Source organism: Melanotaenia boesemani, chromosome 2, assembly GCF_017639745.1.
Source record: "Melanotaenia boesemani isolate fMelBoe1 chromosome 2, fMelBoe1.pri, whole genome shotgun sequence".
NCBI lineage: Eukaryota > Metazoa > Chordata > Actinopteri > Atheriniformes > Melanotaeniidae > Melanotaenia > Melanotaenia boesemani.
Genome location: NC_055683.1, coordinates 14832156 through 14846849, shown reverse-complemented (window position 1 = coordinate 14846849; position 14694 = coordinate 14832156). Strand labels below are relative to the sequence as shown.

General features: G+C 39.6%; 1 protein-coding gene across 3 annotated transcripts in view; it reads right to left on the bottom strand.

Moving 5' to 3' along the window:
• plppr2a (phospholipid phosphatase related 2a) overlaps nt 1-13898 on the bottom strand; it is an 84912-nt gene extending 71014 nt beyond the window's left edge. For all 3 annotated transcript variants that reach the window (XM_041974248.1, XM_041974223.1, XM_041974232.1), the window contains exons 1-2: nt 13481-13898; nt 1294-1407 (exon numbers count right to left, since the gene is read on the bottom strand). In XM_041974248.1, coding sequence (XP_041830182.1) covers nt 1294-1362 — 69 coding nt within the window. In that variant the 5' untranslated portion in view covers nt 1363-1407; nt 13481-13898. The remainder of the gene's footprint in view (nt 1-1293; nt 1408-13480) is intronic.
• Nucleotides 13899-14694: the final 796 nt, after the last annotated feature.

Here is a 14694-nt window from a genome sequence, read left to right as displayed (position 1 = left end):
AGAGATAGAGTTTGTGGATGAATTGGTTGAGGCCTTAGGGCTGATGTGTGGGAGGCATATAGTGGAGCAGATTTAATAAAAAGCCTTTTACAGCATATTATAACCGAAGGGACCAGTGTTTCACAGACCGGCTCACACACCAGGAGCTCTTCAGCATAACTATCAGATCTCAGTTGCTCCTTTCAGGATGAGGCAGACACAGAGGAACAGTACAGAGTGGACAGAGTGAATGGAAGAAACTAAAACGACTACAGGAAAATAATCTGCTTGAATTTCTTGCTTGCAAAAGGACACAGAGAATGGGCGATGAGAATGTTGTTCTCAAGAAGTTTTAGTCACACTTGCTGCATGTTTAGATCTGATCAAGCTGTGGCTACTAGATGGAGGTTGAATTTTAACAATAGCGGACTGTTGGATTCATTCAGTTAAATTTAATATAATGTAAGATCTGCAGCTGCATCTGCAATGCAAACATCTCCAGAGATATCCTGTGAATGCAAGAGCTGGCGGTCGGCTTTGTCAGGGCTGCTGGATTTGCCTAATTGTATTACAGACCGTCTGACTACCTCACCAGCTCATGCATCTTTCTACCTCCTTCACTATTTGGGGAATGCTCGGGGACTTCCTCTGCCCTCTGAGTCATCGCTCTGACTGGTCTCACAAACAATGTGATGTGCAGAATGTGTGTGCAGTTTGCAGTACATTATGTTTTCTGGAGCATTCTCAGTTTGTATAATCTGAAAGCACAGCAGCTAGAAAACCCACTCTGCCCGTGCTGTGACTTGCACACCCACCTTAATGAATGATGGAGTTTTTCAAATTAGCTGCAAAACATTAGCGCAACATGCCACAGAATGACCACAGCCACTTTTACACATCCTGAGCTGCAGCTGGTGCAGGAACACTGTGGGATGTGTGACACCAAGTGAGAATGTGAGAGGTTGACAAGCATGTTTGCTGAGCTGTCCCAAACCTCAGCGTTGAGTCTGAAATATTTACCACTTAAGCTGAAAGTGCAGAAGATGTGAGAAACAGGAAAGTGCAAAAAATGCTGGAGGGTTAGATAGACATTCAAATCTCAGAGGCAGAGAAGTTTATTCTCACTGCTAGGAAAGGCAATCACAGAGATAAACCAGGAGTCAGCATGAACGCTCAGAGAAGCAGGAAATGGCCAAGAGATATGATCATGAATTTTGCAGGATCTGCAAGGTAAGGTGGAAGCTGTTCCATGCTCTGGATTTTGTCAAGATCTGATCAACTCCACTATTTGAAATCTGTCAGCATGCTGCTTACCTCCACAAACAGGAAGCAGGGAACGATGGAGCTGCTGCTCTTCACACCCGGCTTCTCCTCCATTGCCATCGTACTCTCCTTCTTTCAACCAGCCTGGTTCTCTGTCTCCTTATCCTGAAGAAAAGAGGATGAGTCAGGTCAGTCCACTTGTCAAGTTGACGTTGTGTTCAGAGTATGAGACTACTTTACTATTTCAGAGACATATAAAATATAGCTATATAGCTAATATAGCTAATAAAAACAGCTAGAGGAACATTTAACAACTAACTGGGTTAATTGGCAACAGGCCAATAACATGACTGGTTATAAAAGGAGCATTTCAGAGAAGCAGAGCCTCTCAGATATAAAGATGGGCAGAAGTTCACCAATCTGGGACAAACTAAGTCTTGTCTTATTCCTCGATGTAAAATTGCAAAGACTTGGTAGATCAATCATCAAAAGATTTAGAGAATCATGAGAAATCTTTGTGCGCTCAGGACAAGACCAAAGGTCAAAACTGGATGCTAGTGATCATGAGGCCATCAGGCAGCACTGCATTAAAACCAGGCATGATTTTTTACTGGAAACCACTGTGTGGGCTCAGGAAGACTTCCAGAAATCACTCTCTGTGAACACAGTTCACCCTGAAAATCACAAATGCAGAAACCTTATGTGAACATGATCCATAAATTACACCTTTATCTGTGGACCAAAACTCAGTTAAAATGGTCTGAAGCAAGCTGTTCTGTCAGATTAATCAAAAGTTGAAATTAGTTTTGAAAACCATGGACGCTGCGTCCTGCAGACTAAAGAGGAGAGGGAGCAGCAAGCTTGTTATCAGTGGACAGGTGAATGGCCTGCATCTCTGATGGGATGGGGTTAGTGCCTATGGTGTGGGCAGCTTCCACATCTGTGAAGCTCCATCATTGCTGAAAGGAGGAGGTTTTAGGGCAACATCTGCCGCCGTCCAAACAACGTCTCTTTCAGGGAAGGCCTTGCAGATTTCAGCAGCTAGAATCCTGCATCAGCCCAGAATGGGACAACATTCCTCTCCTAAAACTGCAGCAACTTCCCAGATGTTTACAGACAGATGTTAAAAGAAGAGGGGATGCTACACAATGCTAAACATCACCCTGGAACTACTTTTTACAGACGTGTTGCTGCCATTGATTTTTAAATGAGCCTATTTTTTCCATGAAATAAAAAAATGGTTCAGTTTCAACATCTGATATGATGTTTATGTTTTATTGAGAATAAAATATGAGTGGATGAGTTTAGCAAATCATTGCAGTTCTGGATTGTGTTGATTCTATTTACATTTGCTCCCCAACCTTTTTAGAATTGGGCATAAGATATTTATATCTCAAAGATCTAATATTGTGCCCATTATCACACAACAATAAGGTCTGAATTCATGCAACTGATTTATTTTGAACAGCTTTTTGGTGCTGTTTTTCTTTCTTTTCTTCAGTAACCACATTTCTTTAGTTTTTATGGTGTTTGTAGTTTACATCCACTACAGATCTTCAGTTATCTTCATCTTCAGCTCTTTATCTCCATTTTTACCATTTTGGATTTCTGTTGTCATTTATCAGCATTAGCTTGCACTCTACTTGAATGTTAGACTCTGGTCCTCCAGAACTATCCTACAGGTTTTAGATGTTCCCCTGGTTTGCCAAACCTGATTTAAATTAAATGAATTGATTCAAAAGATTATTAAACTCTGCATAAGCCTGTTAATGACCTGGTCAATGAATCTGGTGTTTGTCCCGCCATTGGAGTAAGTGCACTGCTGCAAGTGCCAAGTCCCACTATTAGCATCAATAAGCTGCATCCCACATCTGACCACACAGATCATGAGCTGGGGTGACTTCAGTTATAGGTTTGGGATGACTCCACCAATCCATTATCTATACCGCTTTGTCCATTAAGGCTTGCGGGGAAGCTGGAGCCTAACCCAGCATTTAGTAGGTGAGAGGAAGGTACACCCTGGACAGGTCACTAGTCCACCGCAGAGGTTTTGGATAACTGTTAAGTTGAAAACATATACAGTATGATTTTATATCTTGCAGGCTTGAGAACCACAGAGGTAGGCTGCCATATGCCCAGTGTTCTCTGACAGAAACTTACTGTAAGATTCCTAAATGTTTCACTATTATATTATGCAGGTACAAGTTTATATCAGCAGGTGGTGCAGTTATACTATTTAGAGGAATTTAACATGAACTTGATAACTATTTAATTAGCATACCTTTGTATTAGAACAATTACTTGAATTATATAATAAAATGCTTCCTTAAATATATTTTCAGCCATATTTCAACATTAGTGTAGGATATTAGACACACTAGGCCTACTTAAACTTAATTTCTTACCTGAAGAGGTATATGTTTTTGATGGGATTTAATGGCGGGATTGTGGCTCCTTTTAGGCGGAATAATTATTCCGTACTCATACGTCTTATAAATACATTTGATGTTATATATCATTCACTGTTAAATCAGGATGGGAACAATATTACGCCACAGGAAGAATTTATTTTTCTTCAATTGCTTTTGTGAAGCTTGAAAATAGGACAGTTTTACAGGCCATCAGAAGCTAAAGTCAGGATTAGGATTTAAAAGAATAGGAGTGATTATTTTGACAAGCTTTGTGAGGCACACTTGTGTTCTGACATTTAGCATAGACAAATGGGGAGAAAGTCTGCTAACAACTAATTAGCTAGTTGTGTTAGCCTTGTTAGCATGCTGGCCTACAAAAGCAACAAACACACAAAGGTAACCCTAAAATGTGTCTAAAAACCACATGTCAAATGAACATCCAGTATAGTTTATTTGGAAATATCTAGCCTGTATTACATACTTGTATATTTAACAGTGGTTAGCTGTAGTAAACAAGCTAACAGATAACCATGTGAGTCTGGCTGGTTTCTAGCTTACACTGCTACTGGTTGTGAATGCATTCAGGACAAAAGAAGAAGAAAAAAAAAATAAAATCAAGGATGGCAGTCAAGAGATTGTAAGATATTTATTTAATAAAAGTACTATTAGTTCGTATATTCTTGTTGTCTCCATAATACAATTGTACATTTTAAATGCTATCATTTACGATGTGAAATAGTTTAGCTCATGTAAAACATAAACATACTGTGGTTTAGCTAGCCTAAATTAGGGAAGGAATGACATGTTTGGCTTGGACTGTTCTAAATACATAATTTAATTCATTATCAAATATGTGGCGAAATTACCTGATCCCTGTACTATTTGTCCTTTACAAATCTGGGTACACACAAATTCTTAGATGTATTTTGAGACTTAAAGCTGGCATTTCAAAGCCTTTGCTGACTCAAAGGATCCCAGTTCACCCTTTTATTGGCCTGGATCTACAATCCTCTGTTCTCTCTTAATCTTTTTGGGGATTTTCTAGTACAGTTAACAGCCTAGTTTTTGCTAACTTTAGGTTATACAGTATAAGCATGGATTTCTGTCCCCTTGTTGCACACAAAACTTTATGATCAGACAAAAATGCAGTTTGCTTTTATTAATTTACAGCCCAAATAATTCCAGTAAAGGAAGTGGTGGCAAACAAACTAAAATAGTTAATGTAGCATAAAAAAGATGCAAGACATTTACAGTTTGGATGTGAGTTTAAGCTTATCCTCCCGAGACCCTGCCCCTTCATTTATGTCCTTTATAATGGACATTTTGTTCACCTGTATCTTCCTTAATATATTTGGAGTTACTCCATAAAGCCCTGTCCTGGACATCCTGGGCTTCCAGTGATGTGTCATGTGATGGCTTTGCATGATGGGAACTTTGCTTTTGTTCTCTATCAAGATGACCACCATGCCAACAACCACATTTTATGAAAAGAGGAGAGGGATTCCATACTGCATAATAGAGGGAGATTCAGATTTAGAGCTTTCAGATGAGGAAAATGATGAGGAGAATGAGTATCAGCCTGTGATGGTGGAAGATGATGATGAAGAAGGAGAGCTAAAAGATGCAGGAGAATCTGATGAGACAGAGTCAGAGGCAGAGAGTGAGCAGGAAAACCATCATGCTCTGTGAGCCAGTATTTAGTTTCAAGTTATTATCACGTTAGATTATTGTAGTATTTGTACTATGTGTAAATGCTGTTAAATATATGCAAGTTACCTAAAAATATGCTTATAAAGCTGATCAATAGGGAGTCATATCACATCCATGACAATGAAATGACTAATCCAAATTGATGTGGAAAAAATGAACTATTACTCCTTTTATTAACTTGAATTTGTTTGTGTTTTTTTCCATCCATCATAACAGATTCACACCTGGGCTGCCTGCCTATCAAGATGACCCTAAAATCTGTAAATACTGGAGTCCAATCCAGAACTTTTCACAGTACATCGATGACTAAATCTTTGAGGATCTGACAGCTTTTACAAATCAAAGACAACTGCAAACTACAGGAGTGTCACTGAATACTACGGCCCAAGAAATCTAAATTTTCTTTGGCATATTAGTACACATGGCCTGCCTTGGATATCCCATAGTCAAAGTGTTTTGGGCTAAAAAAAAAAAAAACTAAAGTGCCTGTTATTAGTAGGAAAATAACAAGGGATAGGTTCTACAAGCTGAGAAACTCACCCAAAATTGTTAATGACCTGGATGTCAGACAAAAAGAGTAAACAGGAAATCACACAAAAACAGATATTATAAGACACTTTTTTTCTTTGGTTCTCTGGAGGTTTAATCCAACAAAGCTTAAAGGTTTGAATTGGAGAATGCTCATCAGCTCAGTTCCCTGAAATTTCAAACTATTTGGTGCTTCAGATGAGTTTACAGCCAAGCAAATGAAAAGATGGGAAAGCTTGAAAGCCTGTACCTTTATCTGGTTGGATGGGTTGAAGAAACTGGGTTTAAGACCTTCAGGTCAAATCATGGCTTACTTTTGCCTCTATAAGTCCACATTTTGGTGTTTTTATGGCAGTGAGGCAACAGGTTGCACTCTCGTAACTTAGATTATCTGTAATAACACAGTCTAAGTCATCTTCATCATAAAGATTGCTAGGACATCCTGGTGAATGAAAAAAAAAATCAGTTGATGTTAAGATGATCTTAACTATTGTTGCTTAGCAACCACAATTTGATCATTAAAACAACAAAGAAGCTTCAACATCTTTTCTTTCCCAATTGTTCAACTTTACAAGGAACTCTGAAGTAACTTTGATTAGTTTCACAATTCTGAATAATTGAAACAACGGAAACAGTTGCAACCATAAGGCATAAACTATCAAGAACACGTTCACCACACACTGTCTGGTCTAAAATGGACTAGGTTTCCCACAACTTCATGTTACGTACAACATATAAAGCAGATGTGATGTCATATAAAACCCAGCCAGACACAAATGAAGCAATGCTTGCGAGCTACTTCAGGCATACAAGTTGAGCTGCTTTGCTGCAACCGTGTGATCTGCCTCAAACCTTCATGTATAAAACATATCAAACCAATACGGGCAATCTATTCAAGCTGCACGTTTCCTTTCTTGCTGTTTGCTTCATGCATGCTGCCACTACCGCTTCAACTGCTGCCATGATCACTGCACATCGCCTGCTTTTCTTTTGAGCTCCTCTATGGACCGTGCGGCATCCACATGTAGGCTCCAGTAAACAGAGAAAATATTGTTCAACACTCACTCCAACTTTTAATTATTTAAAAAATATGCATGCACAAGCAGTGAGGAAATCAGAGCCTAACCACCAAACTACAATGCTTGATAAAGCTTCCATCAACTTGTGAGTTGTCTGACTGATCTGCCTTTTACAGCAAGCTGGATTAGCCAGCAAACTAACATAATTGCTAATTACTAGTAGCATCAACTCCTGACATGATGGTGCACCAGTGGTAGCTCTAGTTAGTTGTTAGTTCTCATTCATTCGGATCATGTTTTTCATGCTAGGTTGAGTCATTTCAGTTGGACTGGGTTTAGTTTATTGAAAACGTTTTGCTCTCTTTTAGGAGAAGTTTTGCATTTCTGATGGATATAGTGGTAGTTTTCACATCAGTAGCCTGTGCAACCACTGATGAGTTTTAGAGCTTTTTACCAGCAGTGATAGTCTATAGTTCCAGTTAGATCCCGACAATCCCCCATTGATCCATTCCGGTCTATCTAAAGACCTGGTAAGATCGTGATGCAATTGGCATACTTTATCTATCCCTCATTAAAAAGTGTGATGCAATAGCTTGCATAACAAGTAATGTTAATGAAGTATTTTGTACTCTGTGCAGTACCTTGCTAACTTCACCCACACTGACAAGATTAATTGACCTCAACAGAATTCTGAATTCTCCTCTGTGGGAAAAATACCACAGTGGGGGGCATTCCTTTTATGTCTTTTAAGCAATTAATAGCACATTATATATTTGGATTTTGCAGCTCTGATGACTGATCCTTGCCTCCTTTGTCTTAATTATCTTGGATTCTTCACAAATACTTGCAGGTAAATTCTGTTTCGTACTTTCCTCTTGCGGCCAATATGTTGCTGGTACCTTGAGAGCATATTTCCAAGATTCCAAATTATTCCTTTGCAATATTTTTGTGCTCTTCTCCAGTTTGCTTCTACTTTTGCCCCGAGGAAAATTGACAGCCGTGAAGAGAAAAATCACACAAAAAGGCAGGAATTCACTGCCAACAACACACACTGTGTGATCGCTGATGTCACACTTTGCTAAATTTTTGTTTGCCAGAATTTGTCAGACTAGCAGCTATTCTGCTGGTGAGTGGTGGGTTCGTGCTGAAAAGCTTTTTGAATTCTTTCTTTGCCAATGGAAAGAAAAGCCCTGAGGAATGAATAAAAAATAAAGCCATGCTCTTAGCAGCCTTCTGAACATAACATTGTGCCAACCAAGACTGCTTTTAGGAAGCTTGTGATTGTGCGAGTGCAGCTGTGTGTGTAACATATCCGAACAACTAAAGAACCCAAAAAGTGTCAGGTTGAAGAATCAGAAACCCCAGGTAATGGAAACCAACAGTGAGAATAAAACAAACATAGAAACAAAGACAAATCCTGACTCTTCTCCTTGGGAAGCAGATTAAAACGCATTTTTTTTTACCACAGTGTGAGGCAGCACAATAAGACCCACGCCTCGGACCACCAGCTACAGGGGGATACAACTCACGTGGACTGAAGTCTCTGAAGATTTTTCAAAAAAGAATTGAAATACTAAAGCTTTAGTTTAACTTTAGTTGGGGTGCGAAGAGATGTGTTGTTTTTTTTAAATTATTATAATTAGTTTAAGAATCAACACGATGCATAATACCCCCCACCCTACCCCGAATGACAGCAATACAGTACACAATATAACAGAGAGAAAAGAAAAACAAAAATAGTTTCCACATTAGATATACAAGGTCCACATTCCATTACATGCACCAGGATATAGAAGTAGTGAAAGATAAGTAAGCACATAGTACAATGTACATAGAAATGAAGGGCAGCTGCTAAATATTACAAGCTGAGGCTATGACTATAAAGGAGGTTTGGTCTTACTCCAGAAAATACTTAATTCCTCTCTCATAAGTAAGGGCCCAAAATCGTTTGATAAATACTTTATGAGGGGCGGCCAGATTTACAGAAATATATTATCATTTTCTTCTGTGGTCGTCACCAGGTTTTCATGTGGGAGAAAATTAAAGTATGTGATAGTTAGTGCGCTCTCTTTAGTCCCTTAGAGTAAAATACTCATTCAGCAAGTAAGATGATGTTCTCATGAAGGATGTATTTTGAAGCAGAAAGTAGTACTACCTTAGAGGGAAGGCCTACAAGAAAAACACTTGGATCTTTCTTTATCGCTACAACAAAAATCTAACTGATTATTTTCATGACGTAAGTCCAAAATTTAAAGATAAGTCTGCACTCCCAGAAACAAAGGAATTAGGTTCCCTCTAATTTTATACTTTTTGCAGAGGGGAGATATTGTGTTGTGACCAGTGATGAAATGCAACCTATGAAGTATCTTGTATTGAATTTCCCTTAGCCTATGACGTAGATGTTCTTATCACATCTTGCCTCTTTCCAGTCAACCTCCATAAATGCAGTGCCCAATTCACTCCCCCATTTACTAATACTTTATTAATGTCTGTCTCTATTATTTGATGCAGTTAAATATATTTAAATAAAAAAAATGTTGCTTTTTGGGGCAAATATTTTTATGTGATTAAAATGCGATTAATCAAGATTTATTAATTACAAAGCCTGTACTTAATTAGATATATTTTTTTTATCAAGTCCCACCCCTAAACTTTATATTTTGCTTTTGTATATCAACACTAACCCCCAGCTTTATAACCCCTTTAAAGGTACAGTGTGTAAGAACTACTGATATCTAGTGGTAAAGATGGGCATAGAAATTACTTCAAATGCCAAACATAGTTGTGTGTGGTTGTCAGTGACCAAAATTCTTTTAGATATAAACATGTTTTCATCTGCGAGTAGATCCAGTGGCCTCAAGTGCAGCAAACCTGCACTACAGGTAACTACTTCAACATGTGTACTGTCTTCTTGTGCATTTCAAGGCCTTACTTTTTCCAAACGGTGCTCTAGCTCCTATCACAGCCAGTAGTGCAGTTTTAAAGCACAGAGGGTTCACACTTCACACAGAGTTGTTTGTCTATTCAGAGACACCGTAGTACAAATGATGGCACACATATGGCAGCTGCCATGTATGTGGATCTATGATAAGTAGATGTACAGTAAATTGCTCCCTCCAAGGGAAGAGATGGATGTCAACAGCAAACCGAACACATACTGTTTAATTTATCAGAGTAACTGGAAAATACTGGGGGTAGAAGCTGCACCCAAGGCTGTTTTACTGCACTGGCTTATCAAGAATCAAGCCCTTGAGCTTGACAGCTGGAGGTCCCACAAGGCTCTGAGAAAAATGAATCACTGGGAGAATAAAAAATTATGCTTGACTTTGTAGGTAACCTACTTTCATCTGTCGTGTGTGTCAAGGTACGAGAGAAGGGTCATGCTGGGGACAGAAACTGACTCTGATTGAAGTCAGATTGATTCATCAACATCAGCTCACCTGCCATTCAAATATGTGGCCTGCCTGTCTTGGTTGTTTAGTGAATGAGTTCTGTTTAAAAGGATGTTTATGTCCTAAGCTTCCTATTAGGACATAGCAGCAGGGTACAAGAAACAGGCAGGTAAGGCATACACGGAGCACCGTGGCTGGAACAGTGTACAGGAACCTCTGCACAGAGTGTGGGTCAGAAGTCCTGAAGTCAAAGTGGGAGACAGATAACCACATAGGTGTTGGACATTGACAGAGCAAAAAGCCTGAGGGACTTCCAGATACAAAATTTAAAAAAACATTGTTATAGTTAACCAATGAAACATTACGGTGGCTAAATAATAGTGAGAGTTGTAGCAATCCCAAGAGAAAAATAATTTGAAAAGACGTGGGAAGGGCTGTGACCCCGAACTGGAATCCAACGGATCCCAATGACTGCATTAAGGATCTCTGTCCAGAAGAGGACTGTCCTAGGAACAGCTAACAGCTTATTTTTTACTTACATAGCTGTTTACGTAGCCCTCAGTTTTAACACACTGAAGGATTCTTTGTCATTTTTTTAATACAAAAAAAAAGCTATGCGGCCTCCAAACCAAACACAAAACTGATCAATTCTTAACTCTGTTATTGGGGGGGTTTATGGCTTTCTTTTACAAATTTCTCACATTTTTAAAAGCATTTGCTAATGTTTGTTGTTTCTGCAGTTTGTTGTGCTTTTTCTTTAACCCTTTAAAACCAGAACATTAACAGAAAACGACTAACATTTTTGAATTATCATAACTATTCACCGTATTCTGAAGGCTGCAGTAGTAGCACCACTGCCGCTAAAGCTTTATAAGGTTGCTAGTGTTAAATTTGATAGCATTCGTGCCAACTCTATAAACTTCAGCCCTGCATTTTATGTATGTCGTTGTTTTGCAAGTGGGATTTTCTGAAGAGTAATAATGCCAAATTGGTGACACAGTGCTAATGCTAAATGTCATCACAACAATGACCCGTGTTGCGGCTTCTCCACCAACCAAATCATTGCCACGCTAGCTTGTGTAACTTCCTGTGTCTGTGTGTGGCTGTATTAGGTAGGAAAAAGTGAACTATTATTCAGTTTACATGGTATCGGATGGTGTTAAGACAGAAATATTCACTGATACGATCCCCTTATTTTGGCAGGATCGAGTATTTCCGATGCTAGTATCGGTATCGACCCAACTTGACTTTTAAGTATGAACTATGTCCCATGTAAGAGGAAAAACTGTCAGCAGGTAAAACTAAACAAGAGCAGCAATGGTTCAAGCTGTTCCATGTTTTAGACACTGCCCCCATGTTGCAAAAGAAGGTAACACAGGTAGTCATGCAGAGATATTACCATTTAATCTGTTTCAGTCAAATCAGTTTTTACTCTACTTTCCGACTGCTAGCTCTCCTCTTTTTCAGAATTTGACCATTTTGATCAACTTGTTAGCCAAACAGTCTATGGCAGGCACTGGAAACAGGAAGTAAGTAAAAGTTTTCTAAAATCTTGGTGCTCCTTTTCCCACCATGCATTTCCAATATTCAGATTTAGTGGTTTGCTCTCTTCTATGTTGTGATGATAATTAAGCACTACTTTACACAAATTTGCAACAAACAACTTTAATTATAATAATTTATCCAATATAGTTTTTTTTTTTACTATATTTGCTTTTATACAATTGTCAATAATTCAGATGTTAAAGAGTTAATGGGATGAGTACCTGCAATAAACTTTATTGTTGAATATCAAACATCAAAGAACCAAATCACAAAAAATGCTCATATTTTGTGCACCCACATGACCACATGTGAGGAAACAGTCCATATGGATTTGATCTAATTAGCAGGGAGCATGTGAGGAGGACCTTTATTTGACAGTCTATCTATCAATCAGAGAAAATTAAGTCTACCTTTCAACACAGACAATAGAGAGACAATAGAGGGGGGTAAGCTACAGCCAAAAGGACACATCAGAATAAAAAAAAATAAAGAAAGAAAAATAAAGAAAACTTGAGAAAAATTAAACCAAAGTTATGGAAATGAGAGCAGGAAAATGAGCCACAGAGGATAAAGTTGATTTCTCTCTTTCACACACACACACATGCACACAAACCTGCACATCAGGGTCAGCAGGATGAATGGCCTGCCGCTCTGAGGGCTCCAGTCAAAGGATAGAGACCCAAGCAGACATATGTCCTCTTTTCAGCCTCTGCAGTCTGCCACCCTGCTCTAGGACATACTACACGCATTCCCATGTGCATGAACACACACACACACATATAAAAACACACAAAGGCTAATTGGGCACAAAAGTCTGGATCGTGCTTGGTTCTGCCCTTGCCAAGCAATGCTTTTGCAGATCACATGTCCTTTGTATGCTTAAATCATGAGGCAGAAACATTGGAGATGCAGCAGCATTGCAGCATCAGTCAGCTATTATTCTATTTCTGTGAGCTACATCCAGACAGAAAATTAATGCTGTCGCCTCAATATTTAAGAAGCGGTTAGCAAAAGATTCATGATTAGAAAACACTGACAAAATAAATACCTCAGTACTAAATTTAGGTTTTTTGTAGTAGTTAGTTTTTCTATTTGTATCCTTTTTGGCTATTTGTTACCCTGTACAATGTCACATTTATCTCTTTCTTGTCAGATCCCAGTGTGTGCTCAGCATATACAGTCACCAGTCACACTGACCATATGTCTTGTGCATGCACACACCAAGACTATAAACATGCACAACACACCTATCCCGACACTGGAGTTGAACCACTAAAAGGACTCCTCTGACTATGTGGAAAGCATCTCCTGCTATCAAAAGAACAGAGGAAAAACATGAGAGTAAAGCCATAATTGGATTCATCCAGTGGTGGATAATTAAGTGTTTTGCTTGGGGAATACCACAGAATAACACACAATACCCCAGAGAGAGGCGCTGACACACCAACAGGCACATTCAGAGACTGTAAAGCCAATTTATGACCACAAAACATGCAAACCAGTGACTTTTCCCAACAAAACTGTTTTTTTCACCACCCCAGTCAGGCAGGTCATTCAAATCATCCGGGTATAGGAGACAGGAGAGGAAAAACCTGCCGTATGCCCATTCATTCATCATTCCTTCCCTCATTACCTTGGATACCTTGCAGCCAAGCTGACGGTTGCCGTAGCACCGGATTCCTATGTGCTGACCATGTCAGAGCAAATGATGGTAAAGTGGTGTGAAAATGCTCCTCCAGCCAGCTGCGTGTCTCTTGTTTCTTCCTCCTCCTCCTCTTCTCCCGCTGCCTATCGGTCCACAGTCAAGAGGGTGAGAGAGCAGTAGGAGAGACAGCAGCAGCAACAGCAGTGTCTCTGTCTCCAAATCATCCACACACACCCTCACTCACACACACACACACACACACACATACAAACACACTCCCGTCCTCCTTTTAATTAGCTTGTTCCAACAACCAGCAATGACTAATAAATCAAGTGGCTGAAATCGCCTCCTGAGCTCCGCTGATCTGGTGAGAGGACACTGAGGAAAGGGAGGGAGCGCATGAACATGTGTGTGAAGGAGAAAGAGTGAGTGAGAGTGATCAAGAGCAGAGAGAGAGGGAGAGGGAAACGGAGAAAGAAGGGGAGGGCATGCATTATGGGTGTCAGCTCATTTGTATTCAAAGCTTGTTTGTCTCACCACCCCTCCATCCATCTTTACCTGTATCTTCCTCTTTGCATCCACTCTTCCTTCTCTCTTCTTCCCTTTCCCATGAACCTGACTTAAAAAGGAGGGGAAAGGGGGAATCAAAGAAATCTGCAGACTAAGGACACGGGAGGGCAAAAGAAGGCTATATGTGTGTGTGTATTTTTGTGTGCCTCCAGCGCAGCATGGTCAGGAAGTGGGTTAACAATACATGACTACTGATACATTACTGCTGGAGCATGTGTAACACCACAGGTCAGACCTGGAAAAAGAAGGAGCGACAGGAAGGTTGGCTGGAGAAGACAGTAGGAGGGTGGGCTTTTACTTAAGCTAATAAAGGTTATTGAACGTTTTTAGTTAATGTTGAAAATAACAGCTTTGATGGAGCAGCAAGCCAAGATATTTCTGGTCTCAGTTGGATATACAGTAGACCATTCTCAGCTTTCGTCACTTGCACGTCTGTGATGCTTGGGGGTGGCAAAAAGGCAAACAAAGCAGGCGTACTACTGCCAGCTCAGCTGCTACAGCTAGCTTTCGCATAAAAAAAATAGAATAATCGTACATCCATGCTGTGCCTTTGGATGTTCCAATCGACATCCGAAGGATGGGATTTTATTTTACAGACTGTCTGCTGACCCTAAACAACGGGCTAAATGTGT